The sequence below is a fragment of the Carcharhinus amblyrhynchos genome, chromosome 14 (genome assembly GCF_965287045.1).
Source record: "Carcharhinus amblyrhynchos chromosome 14, sCarAmb.v2.hapA, whole genome shotgun sequence".
In the NCBI taxonomy this organism is placed as follows: domain Eukaryota; kingdom Metazoa; phylum Chordata; class Chondrichthyes; order Carcharhiniformes; family Carcharhinidae; genus Carcharhinus; species Carcharhinus amblyrhynchos.
The window spans coordinates 36,457,815-36,472,157 of record NC_137337.1 but is presented as its reverse complement, the minus strand read 5'-3'; the positions used below and the strand labels follow the sequence as shown (position 1 = coordinate 36,472,157).

Here is a 14,343-nt window from a genome sequence, read left to right as displayed (position 1 = left end):
GAATGTTGTCCATGTGGATTGTTTTAGGAAGGCATTTGACAAAGTGCCACATAAAGGCTGGTTAACAAATTGAATCCCATTACCTAGCTGGATCCGTGTCAAATTGGATTTTTAAAAATTGGCTGAAGCGCAAAAAAAAGATGAGTCACCATAAATGGTTATTTTTCAGACTAGAGAATGATTGGTGCTAAGAACACTGCTGCTTTTGCTGCATTTCACCAAATTGGTCCTTGGAACAAATTGCGGAACAGGATAAACGATAGGCCGGTAGGTTGGGTGGACAAGTGGCAGATGGAATTGAATATGGAGAAGTGAGAGGTGATATATTTTGGCAGGAGAGATGGGGGGCACTTAGTGAGTGGAATTTAGTCTGACACCTCATACTGGCACTCTTTAGGTGCTCTCAAGTGGCTTGTTATTGAGCCTAACTGATATCCCACTGCCACTGGAAGGGATTCCTGCATTGGGTCCTTCCACATCCGTCCTTAAAATACAGATCAGTTTTCCTACCTCCAGGAATTGAATGCAGGGATCCCACCCAGTTCACCTAGACTTCCTCATTATATCCATTCCATCAGGCTCCATTAAGTTTTGCCCAATGGCACAGTGCTAAATAGTCTGCAGGGACAGAGAGACTTTGGCGTGTGTACAAGTTGATCTTTGAAGGTGCCATGACATATTGAGAGTGCAGTTGTCAAAGCCTATGGGATCTTGGATTTCAGAAATCGAGGTATTGAGTACAAAAGCAGGAAAGCGCTGCTATATCTGTATAAAGCTCTGGTTAGGCCCCAACTAGAGTATTACATCTAGTTCTGGCCACCACACTTTAGGAAGTATGTGAGGATCCTTCCAAAGATGTAGAGACTCAGAATGCTTCATGGGATGGGGACTTCTCATTACAAGGTTAAGTTGGAAAAGTTGAGGTTGTTCTCCTTGGAGCAAAGAAAATTGAGAGGAGAATTAATAGAGGTGTACAAAATTATGGCAGGTTTGAATATATAGATGAAGAAAAACTGTTCCTATTAGCTGATGGTAGAAGGGTTAGAAAATTCAGATATAAGGTTTTGGGTAAGAAATGCAGGGGAAATATAAGAAAGAACATTTCATACAGTGAATGCTAATGATCGGGAATCTGCTACTCATGAAGCTAGTGCAAGTGGAAACAACCAACAATTTCAAAAGGAAGTTGGATGGACACTTGAAATAAATTAACATATGCAGTGCTGTGGGGATCAAGCTGAGGTGTAAGACTGATTGGATTGTTCCAAGGAGAGACTGCATGAACCTGATAGACCGAATGGCCTCCTGTGCCTATAATAACTCTATAACTGTGAATGACTCTAATTGGGAGCTTGGAGAAACACCAGCCTGTAATTCACAGAAACTGCTGATGTGGTCATCTTCCATTTCCTGTGTATGTAGTGCCTATCATTACTGTTTGGCATTGTGCTGTATGTATGACGGCAACAGAAGGTCTGACCACATTCATTTCCACGCAAAAGATCTAATTATCCTTCCCGATTTTTTTCCCCCACCAGCTCTTCCATTATCCTCTCCTGTTATCATCCAGCACACAGCACATCCCCACTCATAAGAGCAGAATTCTCCCACCCTCGCGCTGTGGGCAGGAGCAGAGAATTAGTGGGAGCAAAAAAGTCAGAACCCACTGACGTAAAATTACGTTGTAATTCTACCAATAGTGATGTCATGGTGCCCACAAAGGATATGGGGGAATCATCAATTGTTCTCCCCTTGGTTTTTGCAGAGTATTAATTCCCCTAATGAGCAAGCAAGGGAAGTAAGCAGCGAGGCTTAAACCCCATTGCCTGAACCCGGTCCGTTATTCTGTAGATCCCGCAGCTGGAGCATGTGAGCTGTTAGCTGCAGAAGTGATTCTTTTCCATGTTGTGAATAAAGGTTATGGTGATAGAACATTGGCCTTGGCAGGAGTATTATAGGCAGGTTAATGATGGATTAGTCTTCCTGCTGGCTGGTGGTGTGATTGCTATTTGTGTTCATTTGCATCTCATGAATGCTCACTGTGTTCATTTGCATCTCAAGAATGCTCGCTGGATTCCGGGGAGGTGCCGGAAGATTGGAAAACGACTAATGTTACGCCGTTGTTTAAGAAGGGTGGCAGGCAAAAGGCGGGGAATTATAGGCCTGTTAGTTTAACGTCTGTTGTAGGAAAAATGTTAGAATCCGTGATCAAGGAGAAAGTAGCGAGGCATCTTGAGGAGAATTGTTTGGTAGAGCAGACGCAGCACGGTTTCGTTAAGGGGAAGTCATGTCTGACGAATTTATTGGAGTTCTATGAGGATGTGTCCAGGGCGGTGGATAGAGAAGAGCCGGTGGATGTGGTCTTTCTTGATTTTCAGAAGGCGTTTGACAAGGTGCCTCACAAAAGGTTATTGCAGAAGGTCAGGGGACATGGAGTTGGGGGTAGGGTGTTAGCGTGGATAGAGGATTGGCTGTCAAATAGGAGGCAGAGACTGGGGGGTCAATGGGTGCTATTCGGATTGGCGGTTGGTGACTAGTGGGGTGCCCTAGGGGTCGGTGCTGGGGCCTCAGCTATTTACCATTTATATAGATGATCTGGAGGAGGGAACCGAGTGTATGGTGTCGAAATTTGCTGATGACACCAAGATTGGTGAAACGGCAAATTGTGCGGAGGGTGTGGAAAGCCTGCAGAAGGATCTAGATAGGCTGGGCGAATGGGCCAGGAACTGGCAAATGGAATTTAATGTTGGCAAATGTGAGGTTGTCCACTTTGGTAGGAATAATAGTAGGAAGGACTATTACTTACGTGGCGAAAAACTGCAGCATGCGACAATGCAGAGGGACCTCAGGGTCCTTGTGCATGAGTCACAAAAACCCAGCCTGCAGGTGCAGCAGGTGGTCAGGAAGGCGAATGGGATGCTGGCCTTCATAGCAAGGGGGATTGAATATAAACGTAGGGAGGTCTTGCTGCAGCTGTATAGGGCATTGGTGAGGCCGCAGCTGGAGTACTGTGTGCAGTTTTGGTCGCCACACTTATGCAAGGATATTTTGGCCTTGGAGGGAGTGCAGAGGAGGTTTACTAGGCTGATTCCGGAGTTGAGGGGATTGAACTATGAGGAGAGGCTGAATAAACTAGGCTTGTACTCGTTAGAGTTTAGAAGAATGAGGGGGGATCGCATTGAGACATATAAGATGATGAATGGGATGGATAGGATAGAGGTGGAGAGACTCTTCCCGCTCAGAAAGGATAGTAGGACTAGAGGGCACAGCCTCAAGATAAAGGGGGGGCGGTTTAGAACGGAGTTGAGGAGGAACTTCTTCACTCAAAGGGTGGTGAATCTCTGGAATTTTCTGCCCGTTGAAGTGGTGGAAGCTGCCTCGCTAAATATTTTTAAGACGCGGGTTGATAGGTTTTTGATAGGCAAGGGGATTAAGGGTTATGGGGAGAGGGCGGGAATGTGGAACTGAGCTGCGACAGATCAGCCATGATCTTATTGAATGGCGGGGCAGGCTCGAGGGGCTAGACGGCCTACTCCTGCTCCTATTTCTTATGTTCTTATGTTCATTAAAACAGCTGCTCACTGACCTCCCATCAGAGCTTCAATCTTGTGTCACAGAAGTACAAAATTATATTGGCCTGAAACCCAATTGCTAAAGAATGGTGTGTACAAGGCAGAGACTTTGGAGTGAGTGCAATAAAGCCTTCCTGCCATCATGCTGTGCTGGCCCTGATGCACTGTTCACCACTCTGCCGGGCAGACCATGTTCTGCCTTCATCTCCATGCAGAGCTGGTCTTCATGGACAGCACCCTGTTGCTGGACCCATGGACCCTCCTGTACCTGGGGTTGGGGAGCACAGGGTCTCCTTCCCCTTGATGTCATACCCCTGTGTCTATCTGGACAGCACGGTGCTGTGGGACTCATGCAGCCACTGCAACAAACATCTGCAAGGCTGAGATGGAGTGCAAGGTAAGGCTGGGCATGGGCACAGATGGGCAATGTGAAAGGAGGGCTGTGCAAGGAGTTGGGAGAATGTGAGGATTCACGAGGGCAGGCAGAGGGGCAAGGAGGTAGATGAAGAAGATGAACAATGGAAGGCAGAGGGAAGATGGGGAGAAGGGAAGCTGGACCCTGTCAAAGCTGCATGAAAAGCTCACAGACAAGGGAGTCAAAGTGATACCACATTGTTTACTGGAAGGGGCTGGATGATAACTCCAAATGTGGTGGGTAGAGGTTCAAGTGAGGCAGAGACATCTTGTGTGTGATGATCCTGGGGAGGGGTGGTTGAATCAAGGAAAATACTTTTTCTTGAGGCTGCTATCCTTTTTCCTCTGGGTTGCTGGCACCCTGCGCAGTCTGGTGAAGAGAGGCTGGCTGGAGAGAGTGATATGAGTGTGCGGGACTGGTATTCAAATATGGTGCTGGGACCTTTGAACCTGCCAGCTGAGGATGGATGGATGAATCTGCAGCCGCCCCACTGGAAGAGTCGGAGGGAAACTCGTCTGTGCATAATTAATGAGGTTCCAAGCACAGAATCTGGCGCGGTATTCCACCCATCTGGCCAGCGGGACTGGCACCATCAGAGCTGCCCATCACAACACTTAGCCCCAAAATGGGAGCATTGCATCCTAAGATTGAGAAGCAGATGAAATGCACAAATATATGAATGAAGTATTAAATACAAATAATCAGCAAAATAACTGATGCAAAAGAGAATAAAATATTTTTGAAATAAAATTTTAACTGTTTACTATAATCACTACAAGAATATAGAAAAAAGGTGCAGGATTAGGCTACATGTGCCCTTGAGCCTGTTCCACCATTCAATAAGATCGGGGCTGAACTTCTAAATTAACTTCTAGAAGTTCTTATCCCATATCCCTTGGTTCCATTGATGCCTGAAGCTCTAGAGACCTCGGTCTTAAATATACCCACTAAATGCGTATCCACAAACCTCAGGGGAGGCGACTTCCAAAAGTCAACAACTCTGAGTGTAAAGGGTTCACCTAATCTCTGTCCTAAATGGCTAATCCCTTATCCTGTGACTATGATCCCAGGTTCTAGACTCACTGGTCACAGGAAACAGTATCTATAATCTACCAGTGAAGCTGGTAAGAATTTTGTATGGTTCAATGAGATTGCCTCTTATTGTTCTAAATTCCAAAGCAATGAGGCCTATCCTACTCAATCTTTTCTCCAAACACAGCCCTCTCACCCCAGGAAGAAATCTAATTACACCACCTCCAAAGCAAGTATGTCCTTTCTGGATAAGGAGAGTAAAAGTCTTGACAGTACTTCAATTGGACTGATAGGCATGCTGTAAATACAGGTGACTGCCATGGTAACCAGCTTCTATGAATTCCAAACATGTATTTTTCCAAGTTTTAGGTTAGACTCTCAAAAAAAAACTCCTCCATTCTCAACTATGGTCTCACCAATGCCCAAAGCAAGATTTCCTTAAGCTAATACTCCAGTCTCCTTACCGTAAAGGTGAACATTCTTGTCATTTTTTTTCTCTGATTGCATTCCTGTAAATTAATCATACACAATTACGTTCTATCAAAAGAAGCTATTTCCAACTGTACTCCATGAAGGATAATTTTCTGATTGCTGCTATAAGGGTTACTCATAAAAAAACAAATAAAAGAACATTTATCCAATTACAAATGAAAACAAAATCCAGAGTGGTGTCCAAAATAAACTTTGCATTAGTCTTTGGAAATCTGATTTGCATTGGGTACGTTATAACTCTAGTGGTGACAATGGCGGAAGCCAGTTGAGAAAATGAATGAGTTATATTACACTTTATGGTACATTGGCTTAACCACTTTTCTATAGTGCTACAGGTTACCGTAGGCAACTTGTAAGAAATCAATATTACAGACTCCATTTGAGTCATTTGTACTCTTGTTTCATGAAAGTTTATTTTTTGTTTGTTTAGAACCCATTGGACGACCTAAGACTGTTTGTGAAAGGCATCGAGAGAGACTACAAGCAGAGGTGAACCTTCGTGGGTCTCACGTTCTGGTTGGAGTCCATATCCCTGAGTGTGATGAAGAAGGAAACTTCAGGCCTCTGCAATGTCACAGCAGCACAGGCTACTGCTGGTGTGTGAATGAAAGGGGGGAGGAAATTTCAGGGACTCGGACACCACCTGGAACTAGTCAACCACAGTGTGGAGTACCAGGTCAGTCAGTGTTTTAATTAAAGAAAATTACCCCTTATTATAGAAAAACTGAGGAGCTCAAAGAGAGTTGTTTTTGGCGAGTCTTGAATATCGGAGAAGTAAGTGAGTGGAATTCATATTAGGCTTTGGGGAATCGGGACCTGCTGTTGTAGACACAGTATTTATCTGGCTAGTTCAGTTAAGTTTGTGGTCAGTGATAATTCCCAGGCTGTTGATACTGGAGGATTCAGTAATGGTAATGCCATTGCATGTCAAGGCACTTTCGGCTGAAGATTGTAACAAATGCCTCAGCATCATCTTTTGCACAGATGAGCTGGGCTCCCCCATCGTTGAGTATTTTCAGCTGACAGCGGATTTCACCACAGGAAAGCTTGTCCTGCCGCATGGTCATGTGTGTCTGCCATGCCCGCTGCCACCACTTGAAATATCCATTGTATTTACACGGGTAACGGGAAAAAAGCAAGAGAACGGAAGTGGCTCTCACTCTGGTTACATCATCAAGGATGGCAGCCCCTCCAACCATCCACCCCACCTCCCCAGCCCCAAATCATGGAACCTATTTTACAACGATAAATTAACGCTATCACATGCAAACTATATCACATGTTAAATGGATTGGCCTAGTTCTGGTTTCTTTCCTATACTGAGACTGGTGACCGCAGGCACTGTGTAAGAAATCAATGTTGCACCATCCAAATGGAGAGATTTGCACTTCTGTTTTGTAAAAGTTTCTTTTTACTGATTAGAACATATTGAACGCCCAAAGACAACTTGTGAACAGCATCGAGACAGACTGCGAGCAGAGATGAATCTGCGTGAACCTCTTGTTGGAGCCTATATCCCTCAGTGTGATGAAGAAGGGAACTTCAGACCTCTGCAATGTCACGGCAGCACAGGCTACTGCTGGTGTGTGAATGAAAATGGACAAGAAATTCCTGGGACTCGGACAGCACCTGGAACTGGTCAACCACAGTGTGGAGCGCCAGGTCAGTCAGTTTTAATTTACTATGAATGAAAAGTTTTTTAGACATTTGGACTGTTCTGTAATTCACAGAAAAATGAAGTAATAAAGATTTCTGGTAAGATATCTGTTTGATAACAGGCCTGCATGGCTTGTTTACCATGGTGTGTAGGGCCCCAAGTCAAAGGCTGTGGAAATGTATTTTGCACCTGAAATAAAGGCAGCTAGATTGACAGGGCAGATTTCAATTTGTACAGAAAGTGAGAGGACAGATAGTGAGGTGTGAGGTGGGGGGAAGCAGAGAGTGGCCTCAGAGACAGAGCTGCAGCTAGTGTGGTCAGCAGAGAGGACTGTCACAGGATGCTCTGACTCAGAAATATGGGAGACAAGAACCTGTTTGAAGCTGGGAGTGTCTGTGGACAGTTTCCTATGAAGAGTGTAATCCTCTCTCCAATTCATCTCACACACACTCACTTATCTCTCACACACACTCATCCCACTCCCCCTCGCACACTCATTCCTCACATGCACACACTCAGCCCTCTCACCTCACGCACACACTCATCCCACTCCCCCTCACACAGTCACCCCTCACACATACATACCCCACTCACTTCACACACTCTCATCCTTCTCTCACACACACACACACACACACACTCACCCCTCTCACACACACACACTCACCCCTCTCACACACACACACTCACCCCTCTCACACACACACACTCTCATCCCTCTCTCTCTCTCTCTCTCTCTCTCTCACACACACACACACACACACACACACACACACACACACACACTCACCCCTCTTACACACACACACACACACTCACCCCTCTCACACACACACACATTCTCATCCCTCTCACACACACACACACACATACCCACACACCCCTCTCACTCACACACACCCCTCTCTCACACACACACACACACACACACACACACACACACACACACACACACACACACACACACCCCTCTCACACACACACTCACCCTTCTCACACACACACACATACTCACCCCTCTCTCTCACACACAGAAAGCCCTCTCTCACACACACACACACCTCTCTCTCACACACACTCACCCCTCTCTCACACACACATCCTCACCCTTCTCACACACACACATACTCACCCTTCTCACACACACACATACTCACCCCTCTCTCTCTCACACACACACTCACCCCTCTCACACATACACACTCATCCCTCTCTCACATACACACTCATCCCTCTCTCTCATACACACACACACACAGTCACCCCTCTCTCACACACACATTCACCCCTCTTTCTCACACACACAGTCACCCTTCTGTCTCTCACACACACAGTCACCCCTGTCTTACACACACACACTCACCTATCTCTCCCACACACACACTCACCCCTCTCTCTCACATGCACAGTCACCCCTCTCTCTCACACACACACACACACACACATGCACTCATCCCTCTCTCATACACACATACATATTCACCCCCACTCTCACACACGTACACACTCACCCCTCTCTCACACACGTACACACTCACCCCTCTCTCACACACGTACACACTCACCCCTCTCTCACACACGTACACACTCACCCCTCTCTCACGCACGTGCACACTTGCTCCTCTGTCTCGCACGTGCACACTCGGTCCTCTCTCTCGCACGTGCACACTCGGTCCTCTCTCTCGCACGTGCACACTCGGTCCTCTCTCTCGCACGTGCACACTCGGTCCTCTCTCTCGCACGTGCACACTCGCTCCCCTCTCTCGCACGTGCACACTTGCCCATCTGTCATTGGGATCAATCTGAGGTGATAAGTTAAAATTATAAGTGAAGTGTAACATTTTTGAAATATATATTGCCTTCAGTGTCTTTCATAGACTGGTAATAAACAGTGTACAAAAAAGGAAGTTACAGTGGACAATCTCAAAAATTTATGCTTTTGTTATGTAATAATTCCCAACAATTCTTTTCTTTCTAATTAGCAACCAGTGAACGCCCAAAAACAGCTTGTGAGCAGCATCGAGACAGACTGCGAGCAGAGTTGAACCTGCGTGAACCTCTTGTTGGAGCCTATATCCCTGAGTGTGATGAAGAAGGGAACTTCAGGCCTCTGCAATGTCACGGCAGCACAGGCTACTGCTGGTGTGTGAATGAAAATGGACAAGAAATTCCTGGGACTCGGACAGCACCTGGAACTAGCCAACCACAATGTGGAGTGCCAGGTCAGTCAGTGTTTTAATTAAGCAAAATACAGTATAATTAAGTACATTTGAGGTGCATTCACTGTTATATGTGGGAAACATGGTAGCAAATTTGCGCACAACAAGGTTCCACAAACAGCAATATCTTGCTGCTCATTTTGAAGCCATGGGTGAGGGATTCATTTTGGCCAGAATTCCCTTACCATTCTATGGGACCTTTTGCATCAAAACAAGAGAAAGATGGGACTTCAGTTTAACATCTTATCTAAAACATAGCAACTGAGTTAGAACTGTAATGAAGTGCTGGCCTTGAATTTGTTCGTAAGTTTCTGCAGTGTGGCTGGAAGCACAGTCTTCTGACTGAGGTAAGGGTGCTATCACTGAAGGATGCTTCACACTTAATTAAAATGCAACTGAAGAGTTGCTGGAAATGTTTTCAGGGAAGCTAAATGAGTTAAATGTTGATTTTCTCTGTGCCCGTTGAGTTCTATTACTGGGGTTTCCATTAGTAGGAGGGACTAGAATCTGAAGGCACAGTCTCAGAGTATAAGGACAATCCTTCATAACCGAGATGAGGAGAAATACCTTCAGCCAGCGGGTGGTGAATCTATGGAATTCATTGCCACAGAAGGCTGGGGAGGTCAGGTGAATGAGTGTATTTAAGACAGAGATAGAAACGTTCTTGATTGGCAAGGGGATCAAAAGTTACGGAGAAAGGGCAGGAGAATGGGGTTGAGAAACTTGTCAGCCATGATTGAATGGTGGAGCAGACTCGATGGGCCGAATGGCCTAATTCTGTTCTTGTAGCTTATGGTCTTATGGTCGTGCAAGCTTTATCATATGGTCTTATGGTCACGCAGACTGATACCGGAGATGAGGGGGTTGGACTATGAAGAGAGACTAAATAGACTGGGTCTGTACTCGTTGGAGTTTAGAAGGATGAGGGGGGATCTTATAGAGACATATAAGATAATGAAAGGGATGGATAGGGTAGAGGTAGAGAGATTCTTCCCACTCAGAAAGGATAGCAGGACTAGAGGGCACAGCCTCAAGATAAGGGGGAGGGGCAGTTTAGAACGGAGTTGAGGAGGAGCTTCTTCACTCAAAGGGTGATGAATCTCTGGAATTCTCTGCCCACTGAAGTGGTGGAGACTACCTCGCTAAATATATTTAAGTCACAGGTAGATAGGTTTTTGACAGACAAGGGAATTAAGGATTATGGGGAGAAAGCGGGAAAGTGGAACTGATCCACTTCAGATCAGCCATGATCTTATTGAACGGCGGGGCAGGCTCGAAGGGCTAGGTGGCCTACTCCTGCTCCTATTTCTTATGTTCTTATCATGGACTGGATGCTGCGTGTTCAGTTTGGTGAAGTGGGTTGTGGAATACGAAAATACCAAACATAATATTAAATCCTTGAATGTTGCCTTTCATACTTTTACCTGTGTGATATTTTGAGACCTGACTTCTTTCTTTTTGATTGATTTAGTGCCAACTGAACGTCTGAAAACAGCTTGTGTGGAGCAGCGCGATCAAATACAAGCAGAACTCAATGTTCACAGCGCTCGACCTGCTCTTGGTATACATGTCCCTCAGTGTGACGCAGAAGGGAACTTCAGGCCCCTGCAGTGCCACAGCAGTACAGGCCACTGCTGGTGTGTTGATGAATTAGGCCGGGAAATTCCTGAAACCAGGACACTCCCTGGACATGATCAGCCACAGTGTGGGCTACGAGGTCAGTCAATATACAGTTTTATTTTTGAAAGTACTGTAATGATGTCTGCCTGGGTGTATAATCGGTTTCATCCCAACTCCACCACTGCCTCATGTCATTTGGCATCAAAGGGAATCCAATGGTTTGGAACAAAGTGAGCTTTAAGCATGTAAGTTCCATAAAAACAACAGCCTGTTGAACAGCATGCGGGCTGGCTCCAAGTACTGCTGGCACAAGCAGCATTGCAAACTTGTATGACTGAATAAGGCTGCTTCTGGAGTTAGCTGGATTTTCCAGTACATAATTCTGCAGCATTTTTAAAGTGTATGTAGTTCCCAAAGGCCTTGGAATAATTGGTGGTGAGCATTCACATTTTAACAAATGGTTGTACAGTTTACTCCTGAAAATTTGAATATTTTTGTGATAAAAGCTTGTCCACTAATTTAAATTAACAATGTAAAAAGCGCAGCAAAGTGGGAATTGAGTGCTGAAAATTAATTTGATATATTTAAATTCAACAATTTTGAATTTTGAGTCCATACTAAGTTCACAGAACATCACGATGCTTTTGATGTTTAAACCACTTTAAGCATGACCAGTTTTCATGTACAATCTAAATTAGTGGTGGCCAACCTGGGGCCCCGTGCGACCCATTGGGTTCCGAGTGCCACCAGTGAGACATTTTGCTGATGGTTGCCCGCATGCAGGGTTGCTGCACTCCGTTGATGTCAGTTTGCGTATTTGTTTTCCTACCAGTATGACTGAGGTGATGCACAAGGGCAAGTGAAGTGAGGTGCATGCTGACTGCACACAGCATTCATTGTCTGAGCCGTGCGCTCCCTCTGTGTCCAAAGCGTAAACGTTTCTTTTGTTTTTACCATTTGACGTTGATGAATGTTCTATTGATATATAAATGTTTAAGCATTTTCTATAACTCATTGTGAAATATTTTGTGTGTATTAAGTGTATTTAATTTTATTCTTGGGGTCATGGTTAGTGAACAATCCTAATTTCAATCTTACGGCCCACTGAGATGAAGGAGGGCCACCCATGCGGTCCATTTACTGATAGAACGCATAGAATCCCTACAGTGCAAAAAGAGGCCATTCAGCCCATCGAGCCTGCACCAACGCTGTGAAGGAGCCTCCCACCCAGGCCCTCCCCTCCACCCTATCCTTGTAACCCTGCACATTTACCATGGCTAATCCACCGAACTTACACGTCTTTGGGCACTAAGGGGCAATTTAGCATGGCTAATCTGCCTAACGTGCAAATCTTTGGGCAATAAGGGGCAATTTAGCACGGCTAATCCACCTAACCTGCCATATTTGGACTGTGGGAAGAAACCAGAGCACCCATAGGAAACCCAAACAGACACGGGGAGGACATGCAGACTCCAGACAGACAGTAACCCAAGGCTAGAATTGAACCCAGGTCCTTGACGCTGTGAGGTAACAGTGCTAGCCACTGTGCCACCCTGATCTAAATGATCCACAACTACGGTTAAGGACTTTGCAAATGATGCAAAAGTTGGTTATGTGGTTGATAGTGAGAAAGAAGACTGCAGGAAGGAATCTGATGGACAGAAAATTGGCAACTGGAATGTAATTTGGAGAGTTATGAAGTAATGCACTTGAAGAGGACGAACAAAGACATGGAAACATACAATAAAAAGCCAGATACTGAGAAGTGTAGAGGAACAGAGGGACGTTGGAGTGTATGTTCACATAATGCTGAAGATAGCAGGATTAGTGAATGAAGTTTTTAGAAGGTATAATGGATATAATTAGCTGAGGTACAAAATATAAGAACAGGGAAGTTGAGCTAGAACTGTATAAAGTGTTGGTTAGGCAATAACTAAAATATTTTGTACAGCCCTAATTATCCCAATACAAAAAGGATGTGATCACGCTGGAGAGAGTACAGAGCAGATTAACGAGGATGTTGCCTGGAATGAAGAATTTTAGCTCTGAAGAAAGATTGGATAGGCTGGTGTTGCTTTCTTGAGAAGAGGAGACTGAGGAGATTTAATTGAGGTGTTCAAAATTATGAGGGGCCTAAATAGAGTAGATTCAAATCGCTTACTGGGGCAGCACGGTGGTACAGTGCTGCCTCACAGCTCCAGGGATCCGGGTTCAATTCCCGGCTTGGGTCACTGTCTGCATGAAATTTGCATGTTCTCCCCATGTCTGCGTGATTTCCTCTGGGTGCTCCAGTTTTCTCCCACAGAACAAAGATGTGCAGGTTAGGTGCATTGGCCATGCTAAATTCTCCCTCAGTGTACCCGAATAGGCGCTGGAGTGTGGCGAGTAGGAGATTTTCACAGTAACTTCATTGCAGTGTGTATGTAAGCCTACTTGTGACTCATAAATAAACTTTAACTTTTTTACTTATTCCCTTTAGCCAGAGGTCAAAAACTGGAGGCGTGGATTTAAAATAATTGGTAGAAGGATTTGGGCAAGTTGAGAATATTTTTGAGTGTTTCTGAAAAAAGACGTTTTGTGGAAGCTTTGCACATATCAGGACAATCACAAGAATAGCAATGTTAGGGGGAAACTTATACTGCATAAGCAGAGAGTGTTGATTGGATGGCAAGTGAAGTCTGATAGAGGCATTGCCATTGACAATGCAGCAATTAATGGTGACTGACAATTCACTGCAAAGCACTGTTTGAAAAAGACTTTGTTATTCTTGTAATTGTCCTGATGAGTGCAAGATGAAAAGTTTTGACAAGATGTCTTTTCTCAACAATACTACCATACCGACTCGAAATATTTCATCCAGAGGATGATGAGGGCCTGGAATTCATGATCTGAAAAGGTGGTAAAGGCAGAAACCTTCACAACATTTAAAAAGAACTTGGGTCTGCAGTTGAAGAACTGTGACCTGAAAGACTACAGGCAAAGAACTGGCAAGTAAAATTAAACTGAAAAGCTCCGTTTCAGCTGACACACACACACACGCACACAATGGGCTGAATGGCCTTCTTCTGAGAATGAATTTCTCAGATTTCTTGGGCAGGAGTGCTGGCCATTTATGCGGCCCACCTGGTTCAGGTTTCTTGTTATAATACTATTTCAAGGGATATGGGTGTCGTTGGCTAGACCAGCATTCATGGTCCAATCCTAATTGTCCTTGAGAAGGTGGTGGTGAGTTACCTTCTTGAGCAGCTGCAGTCCATGTGGTACGTGTGCGCCCACAAAGCTGTTGGGGAGGGAGTTTCAGGACTTTGACCCAGCGGCAGTAAAGGAACAGCAATA

At 45.1% G+C, this 14,343-nt stretch overlaps 1 protein-coding gene across 1 annotated transcript in view; it reads left to right on the top strand.

The window, feature by feature from the left end:
- nid2a (nidogen 2a (osteonidogen)) overlaps positions 1-14,343 on the top strand; it is a 133,137-nt gene that overhangs the window by 92,803 nt on the left and 25,991 nt on the right. The window contains exons 24-27 of the mRNA XM_080202687.1: positions 5,942-6,187; positions 6,934-7,173; positions 9,151-9,390; positions 10,859-11,104. Coding sequence (XP_080058813.1) covers positions 5,942-6,187; positions 6,934-7,173; positions 9,151-9,390; positions 10,859-11,104 — 972 coding nt within the window. The remainder of the gene's footprint in view (positions 1-5,941; positions 6,188-6,933; positions 7,174-9,150; positions 9,391-10,858; positions 11,105-14,343) is intronic.